The sequence below is a fragment of the Vicugna pacos genome, chromosome 18 (assembly GCF_048564905.1).
Source record: "Vicugna pacos chromosome 18, VicPac4, whole genome shotgun sequence".
NCBI lineage: Eukaryota > Metazoa > Chordata > Mammalia > Artiodactyla > Camelidae > Vicugna > Vicugna pacos.
Window position 1 is genome coordinate 42,989,775 of NC_133004.1, and position 21,721 is coordinate 43,011,495.

Below are 21,721 nucleotides of genomic sequence, written 5' to 3' on the forward strand. Positions count from 1 at the left end.
AGTCATAGTTACAATTCTAGTTTTACAACCCCAATGTCATTATTGTTCTCCTAAAGCCGGAAGAATGAATTACAAGTATCAAATATCATCAGCTTAAAATAATACAATTTTAATACTGCATTGGCTATTTCCTAAAAATTTTTTTTTTCTAACTTAGAACCACTGTCTACCATTTCTTTTCAAATAGTGTTCCACAAAGAATAGTAATCCTGGGCATGAAAAATAGCCACTTAACCTCTGAAGTCTTATATGCCTCCAGTTCATACTTTAGAAGCGGGTCTCTTCACACAACAGTGTTGCTAGGTGCTCAGGAGCTGAATTTGGGCTCCTGAACTGCCCATTCCCTGCTGTAACTTGATGTCCTTTGGTTTCTGATGTCGAATAGGAATAACAGTCCCTTGTCCGGTTATAAGGATTACTGGAGATGATACACCAAACCCCTAAGTATGAGGCAGGGAGCACACCTGATAACAGTGATTATTCGGTCACTTTCCTGTTTTTCAACTTGAAGTCATCCTAGAACAGGACTACCATTGATTTAGTGACTCTTACGTCAAACAAGAAACCTTGTGCTAATTATTTGCTCAAGGTCACAGAGCTGACAGGCAGGGCTCCAAAGCCCTAGTTTTCGTGGCCCTCCAAAACTGGCCCCACTGAAGACATGCCAGCCCATCAAGCAGGACGCACAGGTGAATCCTGGACTGCAAGGTCCACCTGCACGTCCCCAAGGGGTGCATTGGATGCCTCCTCTGTCTGGATGGCATCCTCTGGACACCCCGCGCGTCCGCTTGACCCCTCCTCTAGACTTTGCTCTTATCAACATGGTCCTGCTTCTGCCTTCAAAACCCCATTACTCTTTGCGGCCCTGCACCCCCACCCCACGACTGAAAGCGAAGCAAGCTGCTCTCGCTTCTAAACTCTCGTGACTACAGGCTCTCTGGTCCTCCATCAGCGACGTCTGAGCTGCTAATAAAGCAAATTTCGTCCTCCTGGCGTGTTTCCTAGTGACTTTTATATAGCTTCTGTTCTCCCCGGCTTGAGACTGTATTACTGACCGTTTACAGCACAAAAAGAGGGCGCATTCTCTGAGCCCAGAGCTCCCGCTGGGTCATGCCCCTTCCCGGGGCCCTCCCCGTCCACGGCGCACCGGTTCGGGTCCTAGGAGGCCGCGCCGCTCGGGGAGGAGGACCCGGCCCAAACCGTCACGTCCGCCGTGGCGCACGCAGGGCCACCAGCCTGGGACCACGGGACCCCGGGACCCAACACGGCGCTCACCTCGCTCGGGACGCCGCGCGCTCGGCCAGGCCGGACGGAGACGGTGCGGGGCAGCGCGGCGTCGCGACCGGCCGGTCTCCAGGCAACCACACCACCCACACTGCCCCGCTCTTAAAGGGGCCGCCGCACGTGCCCTGCCCTGCTGACCCATTCGGGCAGGTAGAAATGTGGAGTTGGATGCACCTGACCTGGATTCTCCAAGCTCTGCTAATTGCCGAGCGGCCTCTCTCAGCCTCCTCACGGTAACACAGGCATAATTCAGGCGTTCAGTTTTCCATTGCTGTAGTAAGTTACCCCAAACTTAGTGGCTTAAAGCAACACAAAGTTATCATCTCATAGTTCCACAAATTAGGACCGGTTCCTCTGGCTGCTCCAGGTATCTATTCCCTTGTTTTGCCCCGTTTCTAGAGGCCACCTTCCTCCAATTTTGAAATCAGCAAGTTCATCTCTCCAGTCCAGCTGGGTAAAGTTCTCCACCTTTAAGAAGTCGTGGCCTAGACTGAGCCCACCCAGCCAATCCAGGATACGTGACCCATTTCGTGACCTTTCCCTTAGTCACACCTGCAGAGCCCTTTTGGCCTCGTGTAGGGCACATACTCAAGGGTTCTGGGGGTGGGGGGAGGGGCTGCCAACCCCAAAGCCCAATTTGCAGAGTTTTTGCAAATATTAAATGAGATCCTGCACAGGTCCACCAGCACAGAGCTTGACACAAATGGCAATCATTCCTTGACTGTCTCCTTGTAATCAAGGAACTCTTTAAGTTTGCAAATGGAAGCCCACTATCTGGGCAGTGGTCGAGAGCACGGTGGGGTGGGAAGTCCACACAGCCAACTGTACCCCCACTGCCGTTTGGACATCCAGAGGGCATTTTTACTTCCACTCCTGGCAGAGTTCAAATGGGACAGAATTCCTTGAAAAAACCACTTGACAACACACAGGGATTCTTCAATCTCTGGGCCCATTCAGTAACTAGACCATCTTGCACTTCACACCCCAAGGATACCCAAACACAGTGTCAAAGTTACAGAAAAAAATCACAATCTTTTATTTCCCCTGGCCTACAACAGTCTTTGCCCCTCTGGATGCAGTGGAGAGCATTTAAAAATAGGAACCCCACCCGACCTGGTCAATTTCTTCCAGATGAACAGAGAATCCCCTTGGGTTTGGGGGAATTTCTTTTTAAATTTAGTATGTATCAGGGTTGAGAAGCACTAACTCAAAAGGACCGTAATTTTTAATTTATGAAGTTAAACCATTACAAATTTAAACATCACTAAGGGCTGAAAGTTGCAGACTAAAATACGTCTGGCCAGAGTAGAGGTCCTGCTGACTTCCAAAGTGCTCTATTTTGTAAAATGTTATAAGCAATGCTCCACATGGTTTGAAAAGTTCTCAAGGTCATTTCTAAATGGATCTACTTTTTTTTTTTTTTAAGCAGCAGGCTCATTTGGAAACAAACAAACAGGAAAAGGTTAAGACCCTGCCTTTTAAAACAGAAAAGTCCGCAGTAAGATTAATAGCTGTATAAAACAAGAAACGTCAGTTTTGAGAAATGACATCCAGGTTGGCAATGTGTCTCATGGTTGGCCTTCCATGGGGACAGTTCCAGGGATGGTCCATCTCACCCATGTGGGTGATGAGTTTCTTCATCTCACTTGTGTTAAGAGCAGTTCCAATCATCACCTGAATATGAGACACAACAGTTTAAAGTTTTACTGTTTTTGTTTGGTTAGAACATCAACCATTCACAAGCACTTTTCTCTACAACCAGGCTGGACAAGGTTCCAACTCAAAAACAATGAAAAGTCTGCCCCCAAAGAACCCTGTCCTCCAGTATCTCAGCCTTCTGCCTCTTTGGGAAATCCAGCCCCTCCCACCCTGCTCCCCACACACCCTCCATAGAGACGCTGAACAGACCCATCTAAACCAACCAGCCCCAGCAGCTCCACCACGACCTACATCCCAGCCACCCTGACCTCTCTCCTTGGAGACTGCAGCAGCCTCCAAACAGGCCTCCCTGCCTCCCCTTTCCTGTCAACCATTCTCCACTCAGTGGCCAGTGATTCCTTTGAAAGGTATGACGGATCACGTGACTCCTCTTCGCACCCTCTGCTCTCACCTGAGTAAAAGCCCAAGTGCATCACCTGATTCGAGGCCTGGCTGGCCTTCGTGCCCACACCTGCAAGCGGGCATCCCTCCCCCGACCCGCCCTGACTCCAGCCGCACCCGCACCATAAAGCAAGTCCCTGCCTCAGGACCTTGGTACTGGCTATACCCTCTACCCAGGATACTCCCCCTCTCCCTGCAGGTGCTGCTGACATGTCCCTGCCTCCTCTCCAGGAAACAGCTCTCACTGTGTCCCTCTGCAGGTCTCGCCCTGCTCCTCTCCACGGCACAATCACTGTCTAACAACGGCATGGAGATGCGCAGACTACGCAGCAAACACAGAAAGTGAGACCCTGAGATACAAGGGGAACTGGGGACCAGTCTGAGCCTCCCTGTACCCCTCCTTCCACACGCCAGGCACACCCCAGACCAGGATTGACAGCAGAGCTCTGCCAGGGCAAGGAAGACAGACAAGGTAGCAGAGAACCCAGGCAAGTATTGCCCCGGCGCTGTGCCCGAGGCACGTGTGTGAGGCCGGACATAATGGCAGACGGGCAGCAACCAGAGGGCTTGAGGCAGGAAGGTGTCCAGAGTGGCTAGAGCTGAGCATAGGACCTGGGGCTGGAAGGACAGGCCAGGCTTGGGATGTGGGGCTCCCATGCAGGGTGCAGGTGCAGCAGAGGGAAGCCCGCCCCATCAGCACGTTTGTGTGCTGAGCGAGGCAGAGCCGGGACCTCCCAGCGTGGGGAGTGAAGAGGCAGCCTGTGGCTCTGAAGATCTTTGAGTCACATCAGCATTTTAAGGGGGGGAGGGTACAGCTCAGTGGTAGAGCACGTGCTTACGACGCACGAGGTCCGGGGTCCGATTCCCAGCACCTCTGTTAAAATAAATAAGTAAGTAAATAAAAACCTCATTACCTGACCTCCCCTTTAAAAGAGAAAAAACCACAAGACGCAGCATTTTGAACACCTGGCTACTAGCACAGACTGGTCACAGCTCTAATTCTCACTCACACCTAAACCTCCCCACCCCTCACCTGCAACGACACGTCCCCTCGGCCCTAGAGTCACTGACGTGACTGTGTTCAGGCACCTCCACTCACATCTAATAAGATCTCAAATACATGGTGTCTAAAAGAGAACGCTTGCTTAATCCCACCCTCCCCCAGGGTAAATAAGCCGCCGCATTTCCCCACCCACCTCACTTCTGTTGTGACACCCCATCTACGGTCTGTCTGCCACAAGGACCCTCCCGCGCCTCCCGACCCGCAGCACAAACACCCAGCCGCTGACCAGGACCACAAAGATCCTGAGTGAGCCCCCAGAAGCTGGTCTGCCCTCACTCAGGTCCCTCCCCAGTCACACAGGGTCAGCCTCCGGCTTCACCTCCAACCTGTGCCCTTGTTAGATGGTCTTCTATCTGGAAAGTTCTTACCCAAGAGGCTCCAGCTCACCTTCCAAGCATCAGCTCAGAGGTCACCTGCTCAGACCGCCTCTCCCTGACCACCCCCCTCACTTCCTGGCACTCACTCCCGCTCCCCGTCCTGTTTTCTTTACTGAAATCACGGGTATCAGAGGGGGTCCTTATTCCTGTCGACATCCATTTCTCCCACTCAACTCTAAGCTCCACGAGGGCAAGGACCCCGTTGGCCGTGCTCCGTGTCCCCAGCACCCAGACCAGGGCGGCCACACGGTGAGGACTCAGAGTCTTTGCTGAATAAACAAGTAAGTGGGTCAGGGATACTGACTCCTCCGCCTTGAGCAGGCCCATCCCCAACACCTGCTGTCCTTTCCCAGGACCAGTCTGAGCCGCCACAGCGAGACAGCAGGAAGCACCCGCTGGTGGTCCCCGGGGAAGTGCCTGCTGACTGCAGGGCTCCGGGCAATCTTGTGGTCCAGGGCCACCACCGCCACATCTAATGCGCTGACGGGGCAAGAGCTGGGCTGAGATCTCCCGCAGCAGAGGCGCCAGGCTCCTCTAGGTGAGCCTTCTCTACTTACAGACTTCCGACAGGCTCTGGAGGCAAACATCTGTCTGACTCGGGAAGGCCGGCACATGACACCGGGGCTGTCACTCAGCATGAAGATCAGCTCATCTATGTCCTGGGGTCCAAAGGTCCAGTTTTTACTGGTTGGTAAGGAAATCAGTTTAGCCCTTTCAGTGACTGGAGCTGAAAGAAGAAAATTTGGAGAGAAAGCCGTGATGCGAGCCACGCACTTCATCTGAGGGCCACTCACAGAGCATCGAGGGGGCAGATGCAAAACGCTCTTTGGGGAAGTATTTTCACCTTGTATAAAATACATCAGTCTAGGGGCTGGGGCAGAGCTCAGTGCAGAGCCCGTGCTTGGCGCTCCCAAGGTCCTGGGTTCAACCCCCAGGACCTCCATTAAAAACAAAACAAAACAAAACAAAAAACCATCCATTGACAGGACTTGCAAAGATAGTTCCCAGCCCTAAAAGGACACGGTGCTACAGTCCTAAGAAATAACATACCGTCTTCATCGATGACAAAGTCAAAGCCATTCTTTCTGAATATTTCCAGATTTTCTAATAGAACTGATTCATTGACAGCAGTTAAGTTGAGAGTCTGAGGTCTGAAAAACAGGGAAGAGACTCCAACTAGAGTCTGAAGCCAAACGTTTAGCTCTAAAGCAGAAATGAAACTACAACACAATACTGTGATGCTCTGAATTCATTTCAAAAAGCAACACAAACCACGTGTTCAGCTGTGAGCCTTTCCCATCACAGAATGCTGAGTGTTTCCTTTCATTTTCTTTCCTTTCTTTAAAAATTTTTTGTATATGTTAAAGTAACTACAAGAGTCATTCGCTTTTCCTCAATCTGCCGTCCCACCCCACTGACTCCACCTTGTTTTTAAATCCTCTCCTGAAAGAAAACGATGTCACATAAACATGCTATTTTTCCTCCTCACAATAAAGACAATTTGAAAAGTTGGCTCAGGCCATCATAGGCATTTGAAAACAGAACAAACAGCATCTGTTTCCCTGTCCTGCCCCTTCCCCAGCCTGCATCTTTCATCTAACCATCTTCCCATCTGGCAACCATCCATCTCTCCTCCTGGATCTACCAAGGGCATAATAAGCCAGGCACTGCTAAAGGCAGGAGACACAGCGGTGAGAGAACACAGACCCGTTCTCTGATCTAGTGGAACAAACAGTCTACTGGGGAAGAAAGACACTGATCAGTCAGATAAATTATAATTACAAACTACACTGAGAATCAGGAAGAGACACCCAGGGCCGTAGGGCTACAGAGCATGTGAGACGTGGCCTGGAGAGAGGGGGGGTCAGGGCAGGTTTCTCTGAGGCAGTGACCTCTGAGCTGAGATCGGGGGTAGGGGGGTGGACATGGCAGTTATCAGGTGATGGGTTGAGAAGTGGGGACACGGACAAACGTTCAAGGCAGAGGCAACAGTCTGTGCGAAGGCACCATGATGGACGGCCAGTGTCCCCAGAGTCACATGCAAAGATCTGCTCCCTCTGCTTAACGGCCAGAGAGGAATTCATCAGGCCTGTCAAGGGAAAAAGAAGGCTGGCCAGAGTGACTCAAGTACAGAGAACACGGAGAAGATGGACAGCTGGAAAGGTTGTTAGGGCCAAACTGACGAAGAGGGATGCGGGGCCTGGTAGGAAAGGATGCAGCTGTGGTCTGTATCCTTTAAGCCTGAAGTGCAGCCCACCTGGGACCCACAGTGGCCTGCGATTATCCAGGTCAACTTGAAATGCCACACACGAGACCATTACTTATGCAAAATGGCTAAAAAATAAAAATAAATAAAATAACATAGAAATAAATTGATTAAAAACCAAAAAATTTTAAATTTAAAAAAAGTTTTTAATTAAAAATAAAAGTAAGAGGAGCAGGAATACTTCAGTGTTATAAAGTGGCTTAGTAAGTGTCTTTACTATGACCCCTTACTCCTTCTGCAGGTAAACAGAATTAAACCATGCTGGAGGATACAGAGAAATAAACCAGGTCTGTTTTCCCAGCTGAGTGACTGGTTTCGTGGTGCACTTCTTCATGCCGGGATGTACTGCTGTTGGGTCTGAGTTAATTACATAGTTTAATTTCCCAAATGAAAATCCGTAACCTCTCTTTAGAGCTCTGCTTAAGCAAAGACTGCTGGTTTACATGCTACACCATCACACCACCTTGTAAAATGATCAGTGTAAAGCATTCAATTTGGCAAAAGAGAGATAAATACCAACTTCTGCAGTGACTGTCCAATCAATGGACTTGCCCTATACAGGCCATGCTGACTTTCTGAACTATAAATTCTATGTACTCTCAATAGTTATACTACGTACTATAAACTGCTCTGCATCAAAAGGGTTTTCTGGCCAATCGGTGAGCAGCACTTTTTTAGTAGCTCAAAAGGTTTGACACTTAAAGAACCCCTGAGCTGTGTGACCTTGGGCAAGTTATCTGACTTCTCTGGGCTCACTTCAGTTTCAGCACCCGTGAAATACTGATGTAACTACTTCACAGGTTTGTGAGGATTAAACGTCAAATGCTCCCACAGTGCCTGGAATCAAATAAGCACTCAGTAAACAGCAGGTATGACTATTATTAAGCAAAAAGTATAAAAACCTGCTATAGGAATGCTTATGGCAAAAAAAAATACACACACCCACATACATAGACACACGTACAAGCAAACATCTTAAATTTAGGTGGTGCAACACCACTGAAAATTCTGAACACCAAAATGAACTTACGCTATAAGCCTCTGGCCCTGGAGGACAGTGTGCTGTTGAAGCATCTCAAAGTTGTATTTCTCGTCCGTGGCGTGCTGGTCCACGATGAAAATGTCCGCATTCAGTTTGGTGATTATAAATCCCAAGTTAAACTGACCGATGATTTCCATTTCTGCAAACATCGTTTTACTACACGGAGAAAATGTTAATTACAAGAGGTTTTAAAAGATTATTCTTCTGATTATAAAACGGACACCGCAGTTAAAGAAAAACCCAAACAATACAAAAACATAAAACAGGAAGTTCCTAATAAGCCCACTTTCTAAAGATAACATCATTCACCCAGCTCTCCAGAGATGACGTCAGTTACTACTATTAACAGTTTGCACACGTCCTTCCAGATCTTTGTATACTGTTTTCTGTTTTGTTTTGTTTTAAAAAGGAATCATAATACTTCATACCTGTCCACTCTCACCACGTTATGATGCATCTCAGGTGACTTTTCAGACCCATATATAGAGACCTACTTCACTCCTTTTAATGGCCACGTAGGATTCACTGTGTGGATGGACCAATTTGTCTGACAAATTCCCTACTAAAGGGCACTTTAGTTACTTCCATTCTGAACACAAACAACAGTGCAACAAACATTCCGGTACATAGACCTGCTCTACTAAGGATGCATTTCTATACAAAACACTCCCTAGACGTGTTATTATATACGCACACTTTTTAATTTTGATAGGAGATCTATCCCACCCACCAAGAGTGTGTCCTGTTGTCCCGGGGTATCCACAGGTGACTGGTTCCAGGACCCCGAGGTTCCAAAACGCGCAAAAGTCCGTCGCATAAATGGCACGGTATTTACATATAACCTATGCACACCCTTCCATATGCTTTAAGTCATCTCTAGATCACTTATAACATCTAATACAATGTAAATGCGATGTAAATAGTTGCCAGCACGTGCTGCAAATTCAAGTTTTGCTTTTGGGAACTTTCTGGAATTTTTAAAATTTTCGATCAGGGTGGGTGCAGAATCTGTAGATACGGAGGGCCACCTGCATGATTGACCTTTTTGTCAATACTGGGTATCGACCTTCTAATGAAGAGTGCAGACACACACCCCCAACCCAACATCCCTCCTCCCCTCCGCCCCAGGCTGAGCTCAGACGCTGCTGGAACAGGCGTGGCTGCAGCCTGCTGAACGAAAATAAGTTTGCTGGGGAACCAGAGTGAGCAGTGCTGGGCCTCCTGCGTGCTGAGGGTGGCTGCCCTGCAGGAAGAAAAGACAAGGGCAGACCCTATGAGTATCAGAGAAATTATACAATACTTGTTGAAGAATTTATGATCTAAATTAGGCAAAACCTGTGTGCTCCAGACTAAGTGCTATAAAAATTCAATGCAATTGCTGAGTTTCGCCACGTACAGGACGTAGCACATCTCAGTAACTGGTGAGACACAACAAATTTTTTCTTCAAATAAAAGTTAAATATTTCAAGACAGTTATCACTTTTCAAAGCCACAGTGTTGTACATGATTATTGTCAAGAAAGTGGTGATGGGGGGAAGGTACAGCTCAGTGGTAGAGCACATGCTTCGCATGTACAATGTCCTGGATTCTAATCCCCAGTACCTCCTCTAAAAATAAATAAACCTAATTACCTCCCACCTGCCCTGCCAAAATAAAAATAATTAAATACAATAATAAACAAATAAAATACTTAAAAAAAAAGAAAATTAACATGATGGAGGTGAGAGGCAATGAAGAGAAGTTGGTGAGTGGGAAGAATACTGCCAAGGATGCACCATAAGGGGAGGGACCACCTGGGGAGGCGGAACTGACTCCACAAAGAGAGGCCGGAGGAGGGAGAAGGATGGGGAGGGGAGAGGGAGGGAGGACAAGTCTGCAGACTGGGGTACAGCAGGTGTGGAGGGGCAGGGAAGACCCCCAGATAGGGCCATCTTGACAGGTAGCAGGAACCAGACGACCAGACCCTGGGGCCAAGGTGTGGCCACACTGAGCCCCAGACCAGAACAGAGGCCATCAGAGCACAGGACACCCAGAGGAGCAAACACGGAGTCTGGGAAGACGGGCCGTGCTTCATTCACAGCAGCTGACGAAGATGAGCAAAAATGCCCTTCAGGGAAAAACGCTACCTTATCTCTTTCCTTAGTTCATCTTCGGCAGCTTGATTTTCTCCGGGACAGATCTTCGCACGAAACTTCCTGTAACTCTGCCCGCCTTCCTGCTGCCAGTCCTGCTGCCGTAACTGCTTCATCCGTTTGACTAGAGAACGCATAGAAAAGTCAAGGGGCACGATCTTCTTCTGAATTTTCACAGCCACGTCAACCTCAGAGTCGACCTCAGATCCTGACGTGTCCAGAGTTCTCAGCGACTCTGGAGGGACGTCAGGATTTAAAGGAATCCCTTCTTTTTTAAAGCGCTTTATGTTTGGAGCTGCGAGATTCGTGCATTGAGGCAAAACTCTATATCCACGCTCTTCTTGGACTGATGGGGATTCCGGGCCTGGACAAGGCTGGTCAGTTTCAGGTAAGTTCCCACCAGACGCCACGTTTTCCTGGGAAAGCCCATCTTCGGGGGAGCTTGTCATGGGGTCACTGCTGGGGTGACCAACCGTTTCTGGGGTGCTGAACCCCTCCTCGGAGCCAGCTGACGCACTGCTGTGCCCCGAGTCCTCCTCCATCTTCACCGTGTCCATCGGGCCACAGGGCCACTGAGCTGAACCCATCCCCTCCTCCCGGGGGCCAGAGTTGGCCTTTGCAGAGCACAGGGACCCTGGAGTACCGGAGAACAGCGTGCTTCTTTTCTGTCGTGGAGAAATGCATCTCGGGTCAGCAGTCATCGGGCCCCTAGACTTGGGCCCTGCAGGGTGACGAAGGGAAAAGGCCTCTCTGAGTCTGGAAATGGTCACTGCCTTTTTCTCTTCTCCAGGCATCCCTAACAGTGTGGGATGTGCTGGCTTTTCCAGCCTGGGCTTCTCCGTTTCTGCCGAATGCATTTTTATTAAGTTACCTGAGCAGATGTGAACAGAGCAGAACATCAGAGACTGTGCTCAAGTGAAACAGGAGGGATCTGTCTGCAAGCGGGCTTGTCACCAAAGAGGAGCTCCGAAGGGCTAACTGCGCAGAGGAACACGGTTCGACGGGGACCATCAGGGAGACACACCTTAAAGGCACAAAAGATGCCGCCATATACTCATCCCTGGGCGTATAAAGCCTCATCCCAGAGCAGCTTTCTCTCACTGGGAGCGATACGTGTCTGCCACCTTAGTTTCCACCAAACCTGCTCTCAGCTTCCTGAGCTGCTCTCTGGTCTCTCGGAGGACACAGGAATGGGCCCCCCCTCTGCACAACAGACATGGAGATTAGTAAGAACACGTCCCTGTGTGATAAATGAGGCAGCTCATGTCCCTTTTTGTCTAGATTACCTTAAATCTGCAGGTACATACTTTCTAGGGCCACACGTCCTCTCTGTCTAAAAGAGGAGACTTTCTTTCAAGCCAAAAAAACTTTATCTCAGAAAAAAAATTAGCATCACAATAGCTGTAAGTTGTAGAAGCTGCTTATGCCCGTGTATCTTCCTTACCTTCCGCGTCCAGCAGCGGCTGCTGACTGACGCTGAGTTTGTTGACATCACTATCAAACATTCCTATCAAAGACGTTTTTAAAACTGCCAACAAAAGCTTCTCCTCTTGCAGTAAAATCTGCCTTTTATCCGGAGTAACATTGACATCAACACATTCTAGAGCAAAACAGAACAGACACTTATTGGGTTTAAATTCACCTTTAACAAGAGAAATTTCCCTATCCACTGTTTTATTCACTCGCACTTACCGAAAGCACAGTGTCCAGATTAATGTTCATAAACTATAAAACTAGCTCTTTCAAATAAACGAGGAAAAGGTGAATAATTTTTTTAAACAGGTGAAATATCCAAGCATTTGAATGGGTAAATTGCCAAAGGGAAAAAGCAAAAGGAGAAAAGCAAGTAAACACACGAACATGTACAATAGAAGAAAACTGCGAACTAAAATAAGACGTTATTTTATCGCATACTGAATTTGGTTAAAAATTATAATGCAGACGACATTGTTGGTAGGTGTGTGAATTGGCATAACATGATCACATTCACTGACCCAGTGACTCTACTTTTAGGAATTTATCTAAAAGAAATAATCAAAGATATTGGTAATGATTTATCTATGAGAACAGTACTTAAATTTCCAAAAGCCAGAAACTAAAATAGGCAAAAATATGAAAGTTTAAAACTCAAGATGTATCCACACATTGAAATATAATACAGCTATTAAAATCAAGTTTCTAAATAAATTTTAATGACATGGAAAAGAAAATGTTCACATCTAAGGATAAAGAACATGATTCAAAATTACCCCAAATTATTTTCTCACCCCAAAGGATATGGGTGGAGATATATATATATTTTTTAAGGTGTGCACATATATTTTTCTAAGTATCTAGAAAAAATAATGGATAACAAACCAGGGGTGGGGGTGTAGCTCAGTGGTAGAGCGTGTGCTTAGCATGTACAAGGTCCTGGGTTCAATCCCCAGTACCTCCATTAAAATAAATAAGTAAAAAATCTAATTACCTCCCCCCCAAAATAAATAAAACTTAAAAAGCCCAATAAACCAGAATTTAAACAATCAGAAAAAAAATCTATATAAAATGAATTATTTTCAAAATCAAGGAGAACATTTAGTCTATTTTCTCCCTTGGTTGACATGAAAAGTCACATTTTTCCTAATAATACAATTAATGTAGTTTCAAGTAGAAAGCAGAAAAGTCTGTATAAAAGTCTATAAAATAGAATAAAAAGCCTATTAAAAAGCACATAGCCATTAACTGTTACTATGCAAGTCTCTCTCTGGTCATATCAGAGCTTTATAATTTCACTTTATCCCTTTAGGAGTAAGTCACCCATTTTACTGACATCTCAGGGGAACTTACCAGAATCAACAGAAATGTTAAGCACAACAAATGGATACTGATGTCGATTATACATGTGATAGATCTCATTCACAAGTCTGGAAACCTATACAGAAAACAAAGATTAGGAAAAAGCGTACGTTTCCTTCCCCTAGTGCTCTAACAACAGGCTATTCCAACCAACCACTAAAAGGATACATTCCCAACAGCTTTCTGAGGTACAACTGGCCAAAAACAAATTTCAAATAAAGTGTACAATTTGACAAGCTCTGACATACACATATACCCATGAAACCATTCCTGCCGTCAAGAAAATGAGTAGATCCTTCACCCAATAAAGGTTCCTCTTGCCCCTCGAAGGGGTATTTTTAATCATGGATTCATAACACTGAATCTTTTTTCCAACCTAAAGATGTTCTTGAAGAAGTGTCAATAAAATGCAGGTGTGCTTTAAATGCTCATAAAACACATTCAAATGTACATAGAAATGTATTTATGTGACTTTATAATGAGATTATTAAGTGACATTAGAGACAAACCCTAAAAATCACACCAATTACAACAGGTTAAAAATTTTAAAGTTGAACCATATCTGGCAGGTAGAAGTAATTTTAAAGTATCATTGGGAAACAGAAAATATTACTGAGGTATAATGTTGCTGAAGAAGCAAAGTCAAAATTGAACCACTAAAAACCCTGTAATCATATCAAGATGATCAGTTTAAGTTTGAAGCAGAAGTAATCTGGGCCTTTATTTTCCTGGAAAATGGACAGACTGAAGAGAAATTACAGCAGCCTACGGATGTGTGTCAGTTCATACTGAGAAGTCTAGACAATAGTGAATGTTTTGAAATGTTTACTTTCTTTTAATAGTGATAATTTTATGATGATCAATATGTTGGTTATTAATATGTGTCTATGTATGCACACACACATTACATAACTGAAACAACTGTATGGTAGACTTTTTTAAATGCCTAAAATAAGATAATTTAAAGCCATGTTTCTGAGTCAAAGTCCCAAGTTCCAGGTAAATTGCCTGTGTCCGAAAATGTTATTAAATAATGAATGAAGTTAAAAGTTAAAGGCCAACTAACACAACACTGTAAATCAACTATAATTCAGTAAGTGATTAAAAATTAAAAAAAAAAAAAAAAGATTCACGAAAAGTTAAGGGCCAAAAGAAAAAACTAATCCCCCAGCAAAAAAATCAAGTACCTTTGCTGGGTCACAAGGCCGCCGATTGATGAAGAAAAACTGTCTGTCCGTTGAACTCCTTCCCACACCATGAGTACCATGAGAAATAAAACCTGAGAGCCTGGAAAACACAAATGGGGTTAGGGCAGGGTTCCAGAGCGGATTCATTTCAGCAGTCCTCTCACTTTCCCTATTAAATCCTTGTCTCCACCCAAGGAGTGGGTCTCCACACAAACTCACATTCCAGAACCTTCATGCAGTCCCCATCAAGCTGTCTGGGGAGCCCGAGGACCTATATTCCATATCTTTGCCCACATTCCCTGCCCTTTTACAATCTGTTCTTGGTTAGCAAACTTCGACCTCCTAAGGTGATGGTTAAGGGTTTATTCCACCTGAGATCTACCCCAGGGATGTCTGAGTTTCCATAAGAATTATACATTAACATAAAAAAAAAAACAACCCCAAATCTTTAATTTCAGGCATTAGCCCAAGGCAAGTGGAGAGAGGGTGAGCAATATGGGCTGTCACAGGGCTAATCCTGCTTATGGAAAATGTCTGTTTTTCTAATACCAACGTAATGATGGTATGTCGTTATTGGGGGGAGGAATAAATTTTAAGTTGGGATTTGCGGATACATACTGTACATAAAAGAGATAAACAAGGCCCTACTTTAGCACAGGGAACTATAGTCCACGTCTTGTAACAACCTATAGTGATAAAGAATATGAAAAAGAATATATATGTATATATGTATATGCATATATGTGTATGTGTGTATATATATATATATGTGTGTGTGTGTGTGTGTGTGTGTATATATATCCCTGAATCACTGCTATACACCAGAAGCTAACACAACATTGTAAATCAACCATACTTCAATTAAAAAAAAAAAAAGGAATGATGTTGGATTGGACTCTGGGTAAGGCAGGAGTTAAAGGAGTCTACCTCCAGCCAGATTCCGAGAAAGTGAAACATTACATATAATGTAAAAGTTATTTTAATTGTTCACTGAACAGAGCCTTCACTACAAAGACTAATTCACCAGGAAACGCCCTAAAATCCACCAGTTCCCAGATTATTGCTTCAATTAAGTAACTGACTCCTCCACATAAATCCTCTTTCTCTGCAGTAATACTGCTGACAGCTTTATAATGCACATAATAAACTATACGCTTTAAAATCACTACCTGAAAACAAAACCAAGGAGGGGAAAAAAATCAAAAAAAAAATTGATGATCACGCTCCTGGCAGCAGCCGACTTACTGAAACAGATTGTGCAGAGCATCGGAGCAGCTCAGCCCGTATTCCTCACAGACCAAGTCACTAGGGGGCAGCTGGACAAAAGGCATGAGGCTTTGCAACTGAAAGAAATCAAGGGTCACCGTCATCCCCTGATGAAGACAGAACAGACCTAACTTCAGAGAGGAAGACTTAACGAGGGGTTTCCATGTGTTTTCTTTCCTGGTGGAGCGATCCATGCTCAGAGTAGAGACCCTCAGTAGCTGCTTTCTGCAGTTCTACGGTAATTCTGATTCATTAGAAAGACGAAGCACCTACTCCTACTTATCCATCATCAATACCTTGCCCACAATACTTTTTTCCCAGAGAGTAAAAGGATTATTTTAAAACTTGGCTCCTAACAAGTTTTGTGATATGCACCTAATTAATTTTTTTGTTTTGTTTTTGTTTGTTTGTTTTTAAAACAATCTTTTTCATTTTTTTCATTTATTTTCATTTATTTTATTTTATTGACGGGGAGGCAATTTGTTTATTTGGATTGAACCCACCTCGTGCACACTAAGTATGTGCTCTACCATTTGAGCCATATCCTTCCCCTCGTAGGTACCTAATTGAAAAAAAAAATCAGTTCTTGGATTTCACTCTCTATTCTATTGGAAAAGACAACAGAAATCTGCCATAACCACTAAATAGATAAGATGCTTTTTTAATTAATTTATTTTGGGGGGAGGGCAGGTAATCAGGTTTATTTATATATTTATTTTAAAGGAGGTACCAGCGATTGAACCCTGGACCTGGTGCATGCTAGGCACGCACTCTACCCCTGAGCTATCCCCTCCCCACCGGTAAAATGCTTTTAAACATCTGGCTACCGCTACCTGTTTCTGCCCAAACACAGATCCGATGTTTTCCTTGATGCTGGAGCTTCCGCTGGTGCTCACCACCAACTGCCGCTTGCCTTGCCCAACCTGATTGGTACAACTTACACGGACACCAGCTGAAATGATACAGTACGCGTGCAAGACCTGGACCATTTTGGCAAACTCCTGTTTGAAAAACACAAAAGCAAGGACTCAACATTAGTTCAACCTGGCGAGAATCACAGGATTCAAGTTCTAACATCCAGTTCGGGCTTCTCATATCATCTCACAAGCAAGGCCAATTATTCCTGACAGGAAGATCTGTGAACCACATCTCCCTACATGGTGTAAAGGGAAATCAGAGGGTAAGGTTCTTTAATTTTTTTTTGTTTGCTTTGGGGTGGAGGTAATTAGGTTTATTACATTTTATTTAAGTAGGAGGTACTGGGGATCAAACCCAGGACCTCTCACATGCTAGACACGTGCTCTACCACTGGGCTAAACCCCCACCTCCCTGTAGCTGCTTTTTAAAGACAACATCTATATCACATTTAGCTGTTTCATCTTCATCCAAATTCCTGAAAGTTGTAATAATTCACTTTTCAGGGAGCAAGAAAAATAATCTTATTAAAAAGTAAAGTCAGGGGAGGGTATAGCTCAGTGGTAGAGCGCATGCTTAGCATGCATGAGGTCCTGGGTTCAATCCCCAGTACCTTCATTAAAATAAATTTAAAACTAAAATTTAAAAAAAAACCTAATTACTCCCTAAAAAAAAAAAAAACCCAAAAATAAAAAACTCAACAAAAAGTAAAGACAGAATCAAAAAATAATGTTAATTTCGTAAGAGACTCATTTCCTATACCGTAACACCTCAGAAACACAATCTGATGATTCTTTTCAAGAAAAGAAAAAGATTAACCCTCCTAAAGTTACACCTTTGAGGGGAAGAAGCAAGCCAAGAACTTCTCAAAAAATGAAGGGATGAGAATGAACGCAAGAGCAAACCCCCCCACAGATCTCACACGTGCCTGACACTCTCTGTGCTCTTGGAGGCTGGGATGCTGAATCTACTGGACCTTTTTTTTTAAATTTATTGAAGTACAGTCGATTAGAATGTGTCAATCTGTGGTGCACAGCACAGTGTCCCAGTCATGCATATACATACATATATTCGTTTTCATTTTTTTTCATTAAAGGTTATTACAAGATACTGAATATATTTCCCTGTGCTATACACACAGGGGAAGAACTTTTTTTTTAATCTCTTTATATATAGTGGCTAACATTTGCAAATCTCAAACTCCCAAATTTATCCCCTCCCACCCCCTTTCCCTGGTAACCGTAAGATTGTTTACTATGTCTGCAAGTCTGTTTAAAAAAAAAAAAAAAGGACACTACCGTACCTTCTTAATATTCCTTTGAAACTCCTTATGGCGCACAGGGAGCGTATAGAATAACTGCTGCACGCTGACCGTCGTCCCCCTGGGTCGTGGGTAGGGGGTTTTCTGGAGGATTTTTCCATTGTGATCAAACACCAGTCGCGTTCCGACCTTCGCAGATGTGTGGCAGGTAGAAATCGCTAAGTCACTGTAAAAGAATGCCAGCAGGGCACGGGGTCAGAGCCTCACCATACTGGACATCCCGTGCTCAGGTGCTCACTTCTGTTCTCTCAAAGCTCTCCTAAAAAGGTGACGATCTCTCTGAGATAATCCAGAGAGTTTAAATTGGTGAGGAGTTATCATAAAAACCTAAGGTTTGACACCAAATAGTGAGAGAGCTCTGTAAATGTTTTGTTGTGATCAAAGCTTTGACATTTGTTTTTGTTAAACCACAAAACAACGAAAGATTTCAAAACTGATATATGCATGAATGAAGATTCATTTTTCAGTGTTGTTACTACTGTTCTCACAAAATTTTTTAAATTTAGAAACCATTGTGTAATGAAATCAGTGCTTTGGTCCAGTTTTTTCCTAAATGCTGAAGTAAATTCAAATCCACAGCATCTACAATGTATTACCTATATATTCTTTTTAAATTGAGAAGTTACTGCTTTAATCAGGGTAACAATTTTTTTCACAAGACTGTTTGCTTCCCTTCATTCATTCATTGCTTACATTTTTAGAAGTATTACCATTTTAGGTTGGTAGTGAGATAAAGCAGAATGCAGAAGTTAGAAGTTGAGACATTCAGATATAACAGTGTAAACAATAATGATTCTAAGCACACTTTTTAATTTTCAGAGAGATTTTTATAAAGGGTCAAGTGAGTGGATAAAAATGTTGCATCACCTCAGTGCACAGAGTGAGCTCAGAGCTTCCCCCCGAAAGCCAAAAGTTTCAACCTGAGTTAGGTCAGCAAACTTCTGAATCTTAGAAGTGTGATGCTTCAGAGCTGAAAGAAAGGTGTAAAGTAAGGCCATAGAGATTTCAAGTGATATAGCCATGAACACGTAATACCCATCAAAGTGACTGGTTTTAAAAAGCTGGTTTTATACTTTCTAAGACAGCATTACCCAGAATCCTGAGACATTTTGCCCAAATATTTTAAAACAGGATTAGAAAAAGTCAACTTACTTAAGCCTTCGAAGTTTTCTTCTTCTACCCCACATCCATTGTCTGAAACTTCAATGAGATCCACCCCATAATCTTTAAGCCGGAGATCTAAAAATTTAAAATATTTCTCAAATTGATCGTGCTAAAAGCCTTTATATGAACAGTATTTAGAACTTACATAATGCAAATGTGAGTCCTAACTCTATTTATTTAAATCTACGATTGTCATTTGGTATACTTTACTTTTAAAAGTCCTTCTTAGCTATTTACCAGCCCAGATAACATAGTTTTTCCTTCCTTTCCCTTGAAAGGATCATTTTAACATAGTCATTAAAGAGAACAACCTCTGGACTCAGACTCCTTGCATCAGATATTATCAGCTTTACAACATCAAAAAAAGTAAATTCCCTGTGCCTTAATTTCCTCACTTGTAAAATGGAGATGATGATAATAATAGTAACAATTCCTATCTCATAAGGTTATTCTGCATATTAAATGAGGTATCCCAGCTTAGCACAATGCCTGCCTAGCACAGAGGAAGAACACAACAAAAATTAACCGCTAGCAGTAGTATTATTACTACCTAGCTAACTCCTGGGCACATAATAGGCGCTGAATTTAAGTTTAAAAAACAATAATTTCTCAGTACGCCAATACTTGATTGCCTACTATAGTAACAAACATTTCTTGAATAAAACAGCATCAACTGATCACTTCTATGGCTTAAAACTCTCCCAAACTTACCAATATTAGTGGCACCAGCATCCACACTATTTTCTACCAACTCCTTCACAGCAGTGCTTAGGCTAAGTACCACTTGCCCAGAACAAATCTGATGGACTGACTTCCGATCGATAGGTTTGATGGCCTTAGCACATTCGGAACTAAAGAAACCAGTCACAAGAAACAAAGCAAATATGCAATTACGTATTTTCATCCTGGTTTGAACTGTGAGAAATGAGTCATCTCTGTTAATAGTTAATGGGTCTTATCCATTCATTATATCAACATATCCATTTATCATATTCATAAATACATGTGGTTCTATAATCCTGAAACATTTGTCAAAAAAACTTCTGAATAGATACTTCAAAATGCAACAGATATTTAAAAATCTAATAACACTGGGATTTGCATGAAAGAGACACATGTTCCCCTCAAGCTATGGGACAACCATCTTTTGCAATGATGGCATCTTCTTTCTTGAAAATTGAAGGCAACATTTCCCATACAATTTGAAAAACCAAAAGTTTGGTGCAAAATCAAGAGTTTTTGCGTCAAAATCAGAATCATCTTAGAACCTGGGTATTATCCCAGTTGGACAGCTATCTCTACCGTTGCCTCTGAATTCCAAATCCAGGCTGCCAGCTCCTGCCTTACCAAAGGCCCCCAAAGTTCTGGCTGTACCTACTTTCAGAATTTTCCAACTAGTTTGTCTCCACTTTCTTTCTAATCCAATCAATCCTCTATGCTACCACCAGAGTTGGTCAAACAATTTTTCTTCTTAAGAACTTACTAGTATCCCACTGTCTGCTATATGAAGTTTAAAATCTAGTCATAATTGGACCCCAAGCTACCTTATTTTCTCCTTCTCTCCAATTTTCCTCCCACTGCCAATTCCCCTACAATCTGGTTACAGTGAACAACTGTTTCCTGAAAATCACAAGCTCATTTATACACTGCACCTTGTCTATATAGGTCTCTCCAGACCTCTCCCCTCCTCCTCCGCCCGGCAAACTCCTGCTCATCCAAAAAATGTATTCCACGTGTTGATTAACTTATCAATTTCTAGTAAACGGTTTCACTGAAAATTTGTGTGTAACCAAACACAGGAGAGAGAAGTCTTAGGGTACTTCCCACAGCATTTAACATATAGTAGTAGACACTCAGTAAACCCTTGCAAAACAAAGGAATAAACATCTTTACTCTTCATTCTACCTCGCAAAGAATTCCACTCACGTTAATTTTAAATGTGAAAACTGCAGATGACATCACATAAAATGGAAAGAAGTTGTCAATAAAAATTTGTTAATTTGGCAAGCCACCATCAGCTACAGGTCCATTCCTCGTATTTATTTAGAGGGGTGGCGATAAAACATCTAAACACAGACAGCGAATCTGGGTTCCAGAATCTGACACTTAGTGCAACAGGGCTACCCAAACATTCGCAACCCCGAATTCGATGCACTTTAGTAGCCAGTAATCGTATACTCAAGGTGACATGGAAGTACTGCGTTTTTTAAAACCGTGCGGCTATGCAAATCAGCATGTGTTTTGAAGTCTCCCCTAAAATACCCTTAATTTAAAGAGAGAAACCAGGTAGAAAAGAAATAAACTCCGTCCACAGGGATTTCAAGCTCCGGCTTCAGTCCACGGATGCATGGCGGCGTCGGGGCACAGTCTGCCTGGGAGTGGGCCGAATGCCCCGCGGACCCCGACCTCCAGTGCACCCAAAGGGCCAGCGGGTCCGGGGAGCGCTGAGGAGCCCTCTCCGGGGCCTCTGTGGGCGGGGTCGCCCAGCGCCGCGGCCACTTTTCCCTGCTTGCCAGGGGCCTGGAACGCCATGGGCCTTAGGGCGACCACGCGGGGAGACTGCAAGTACGGCTTACCTCGGGCCCTCGGCTCGATCCATGGATACAGAGCCCAGCGCGGAAATCTGGACCGTTCGCGCGGCCACTCCCACGGGGCCCCGCCACCCGGCCGCCCATTGGCTGTTCGCGACCTTGTGCCCCCCCTACTTCCGGATAAGGCTGGCGAATGCGTCCAACATCTCCTTCTCGCTGATTGGCGGTGTCAAAGGTC

General features: G+C 44.2%; 2 protein-coding genes and 2 non-coding genes across 12 annotated transcripts in view; 2 read left to right on the top strand and 2 right to left on the bottom strand.

Annotated features, from left to right (window-relative positions):
* Nucleotides 1–1,363, bottom strand: part of LOC102530385 (radial spoke head 10 homolog B) — a 39,148-nt gene extending 37,785 nt beyond the window's left edge. For 3 of the 5 annotated variants that reach the window (XM_072943330.1, XM_072943328.1, XM_072943329.1), the window contains exon 1: nucleotides 1,056–1,245. The gene's annotated coding sequence lies outside the window, so the exon portion shown is untranslated. Of the gene's footprint in view, nucleotides 1–1,055; nucleotides 1,254–1,275 lie in introns of those variants that run through there. The other 2 variants (XM_015244605.3, XM_072943331.1) reach the window with 2 other exon arrangements.
* A 933-nt stretch (nucleotides 1,364–2,296) lies between these two features.
* PMS2 (PMS1 homolog 2, mismatch repair system component) lies at nucleotides 2,297–21,696 on the bottom strand. Of its 5 annotated transcripts, none has more exons than XM_006210372.4 (15): nucleotides 21,529–21,696; nucleotides 19,664–19,803; nucleotides 18,941–19,027; nucleotides 18,656–18,758; nucleotides 17,771–17,954; nucleotides 16,386–16,553; nucleotides 15,532–15,629; nucleotides 14,287–14,386; nucleotides 13,091–13,175; nucleotides 11,709–11,864; nucleotides 10,259–11,135; nucleotides 8,121–8,288; nucleotides 5,875–5,975; nucleotides 5,382–5,551; nucleotides 2,297–2,958 (listed from the first exon to the last, which is right to left on the bottom strand). In XM_006210372.4, the coding sequence occupies exons 1-15, from the start codon at nucleotides 21,549–21,551 to the stop codon at nucleotides 2,815–2,817; spliced, it is 2,604 nt and encodes an 867-aa protein (XP_006210434.2). In that variant the 5' UTR covers nucleotides 21,552–21,696; the 3' UTR covers nucleotides 2,297–2,814. The 5 variants fall into 5 exon arrangements, with proteins under 5 accessions (XP_006210434.2, XP_031532649.2, XP_031532651.2 ...); XM_031676789.2 differs by having other exon boundaries at nucleotides 15,532–15,659; XM_031676791.2 differs by lacking the exons at nucleotides 18,656–18,758; nucleotides 21,529–21,696.
* On the top strand, nucleotides 12,630–12,701 carry TRNAA-AGC (transfer RNA alanine (anticodon AGC)). Its single transcript has one exon. It is a non-coding gene; the product is annotated as a tRNA-Ala (tRNA).
* On the top strand, nucleotides 17,014–17,085 carry TRNAA-AGC (transfer RNA alanine (anticodon AGC)). Its single transcript has one exon. It is a non-coding gene; the product is annotated as a tRNA-Ala (tRNA).
* Nucleotides 21,697–21,721: the final 25 nt, after the last annotated feature.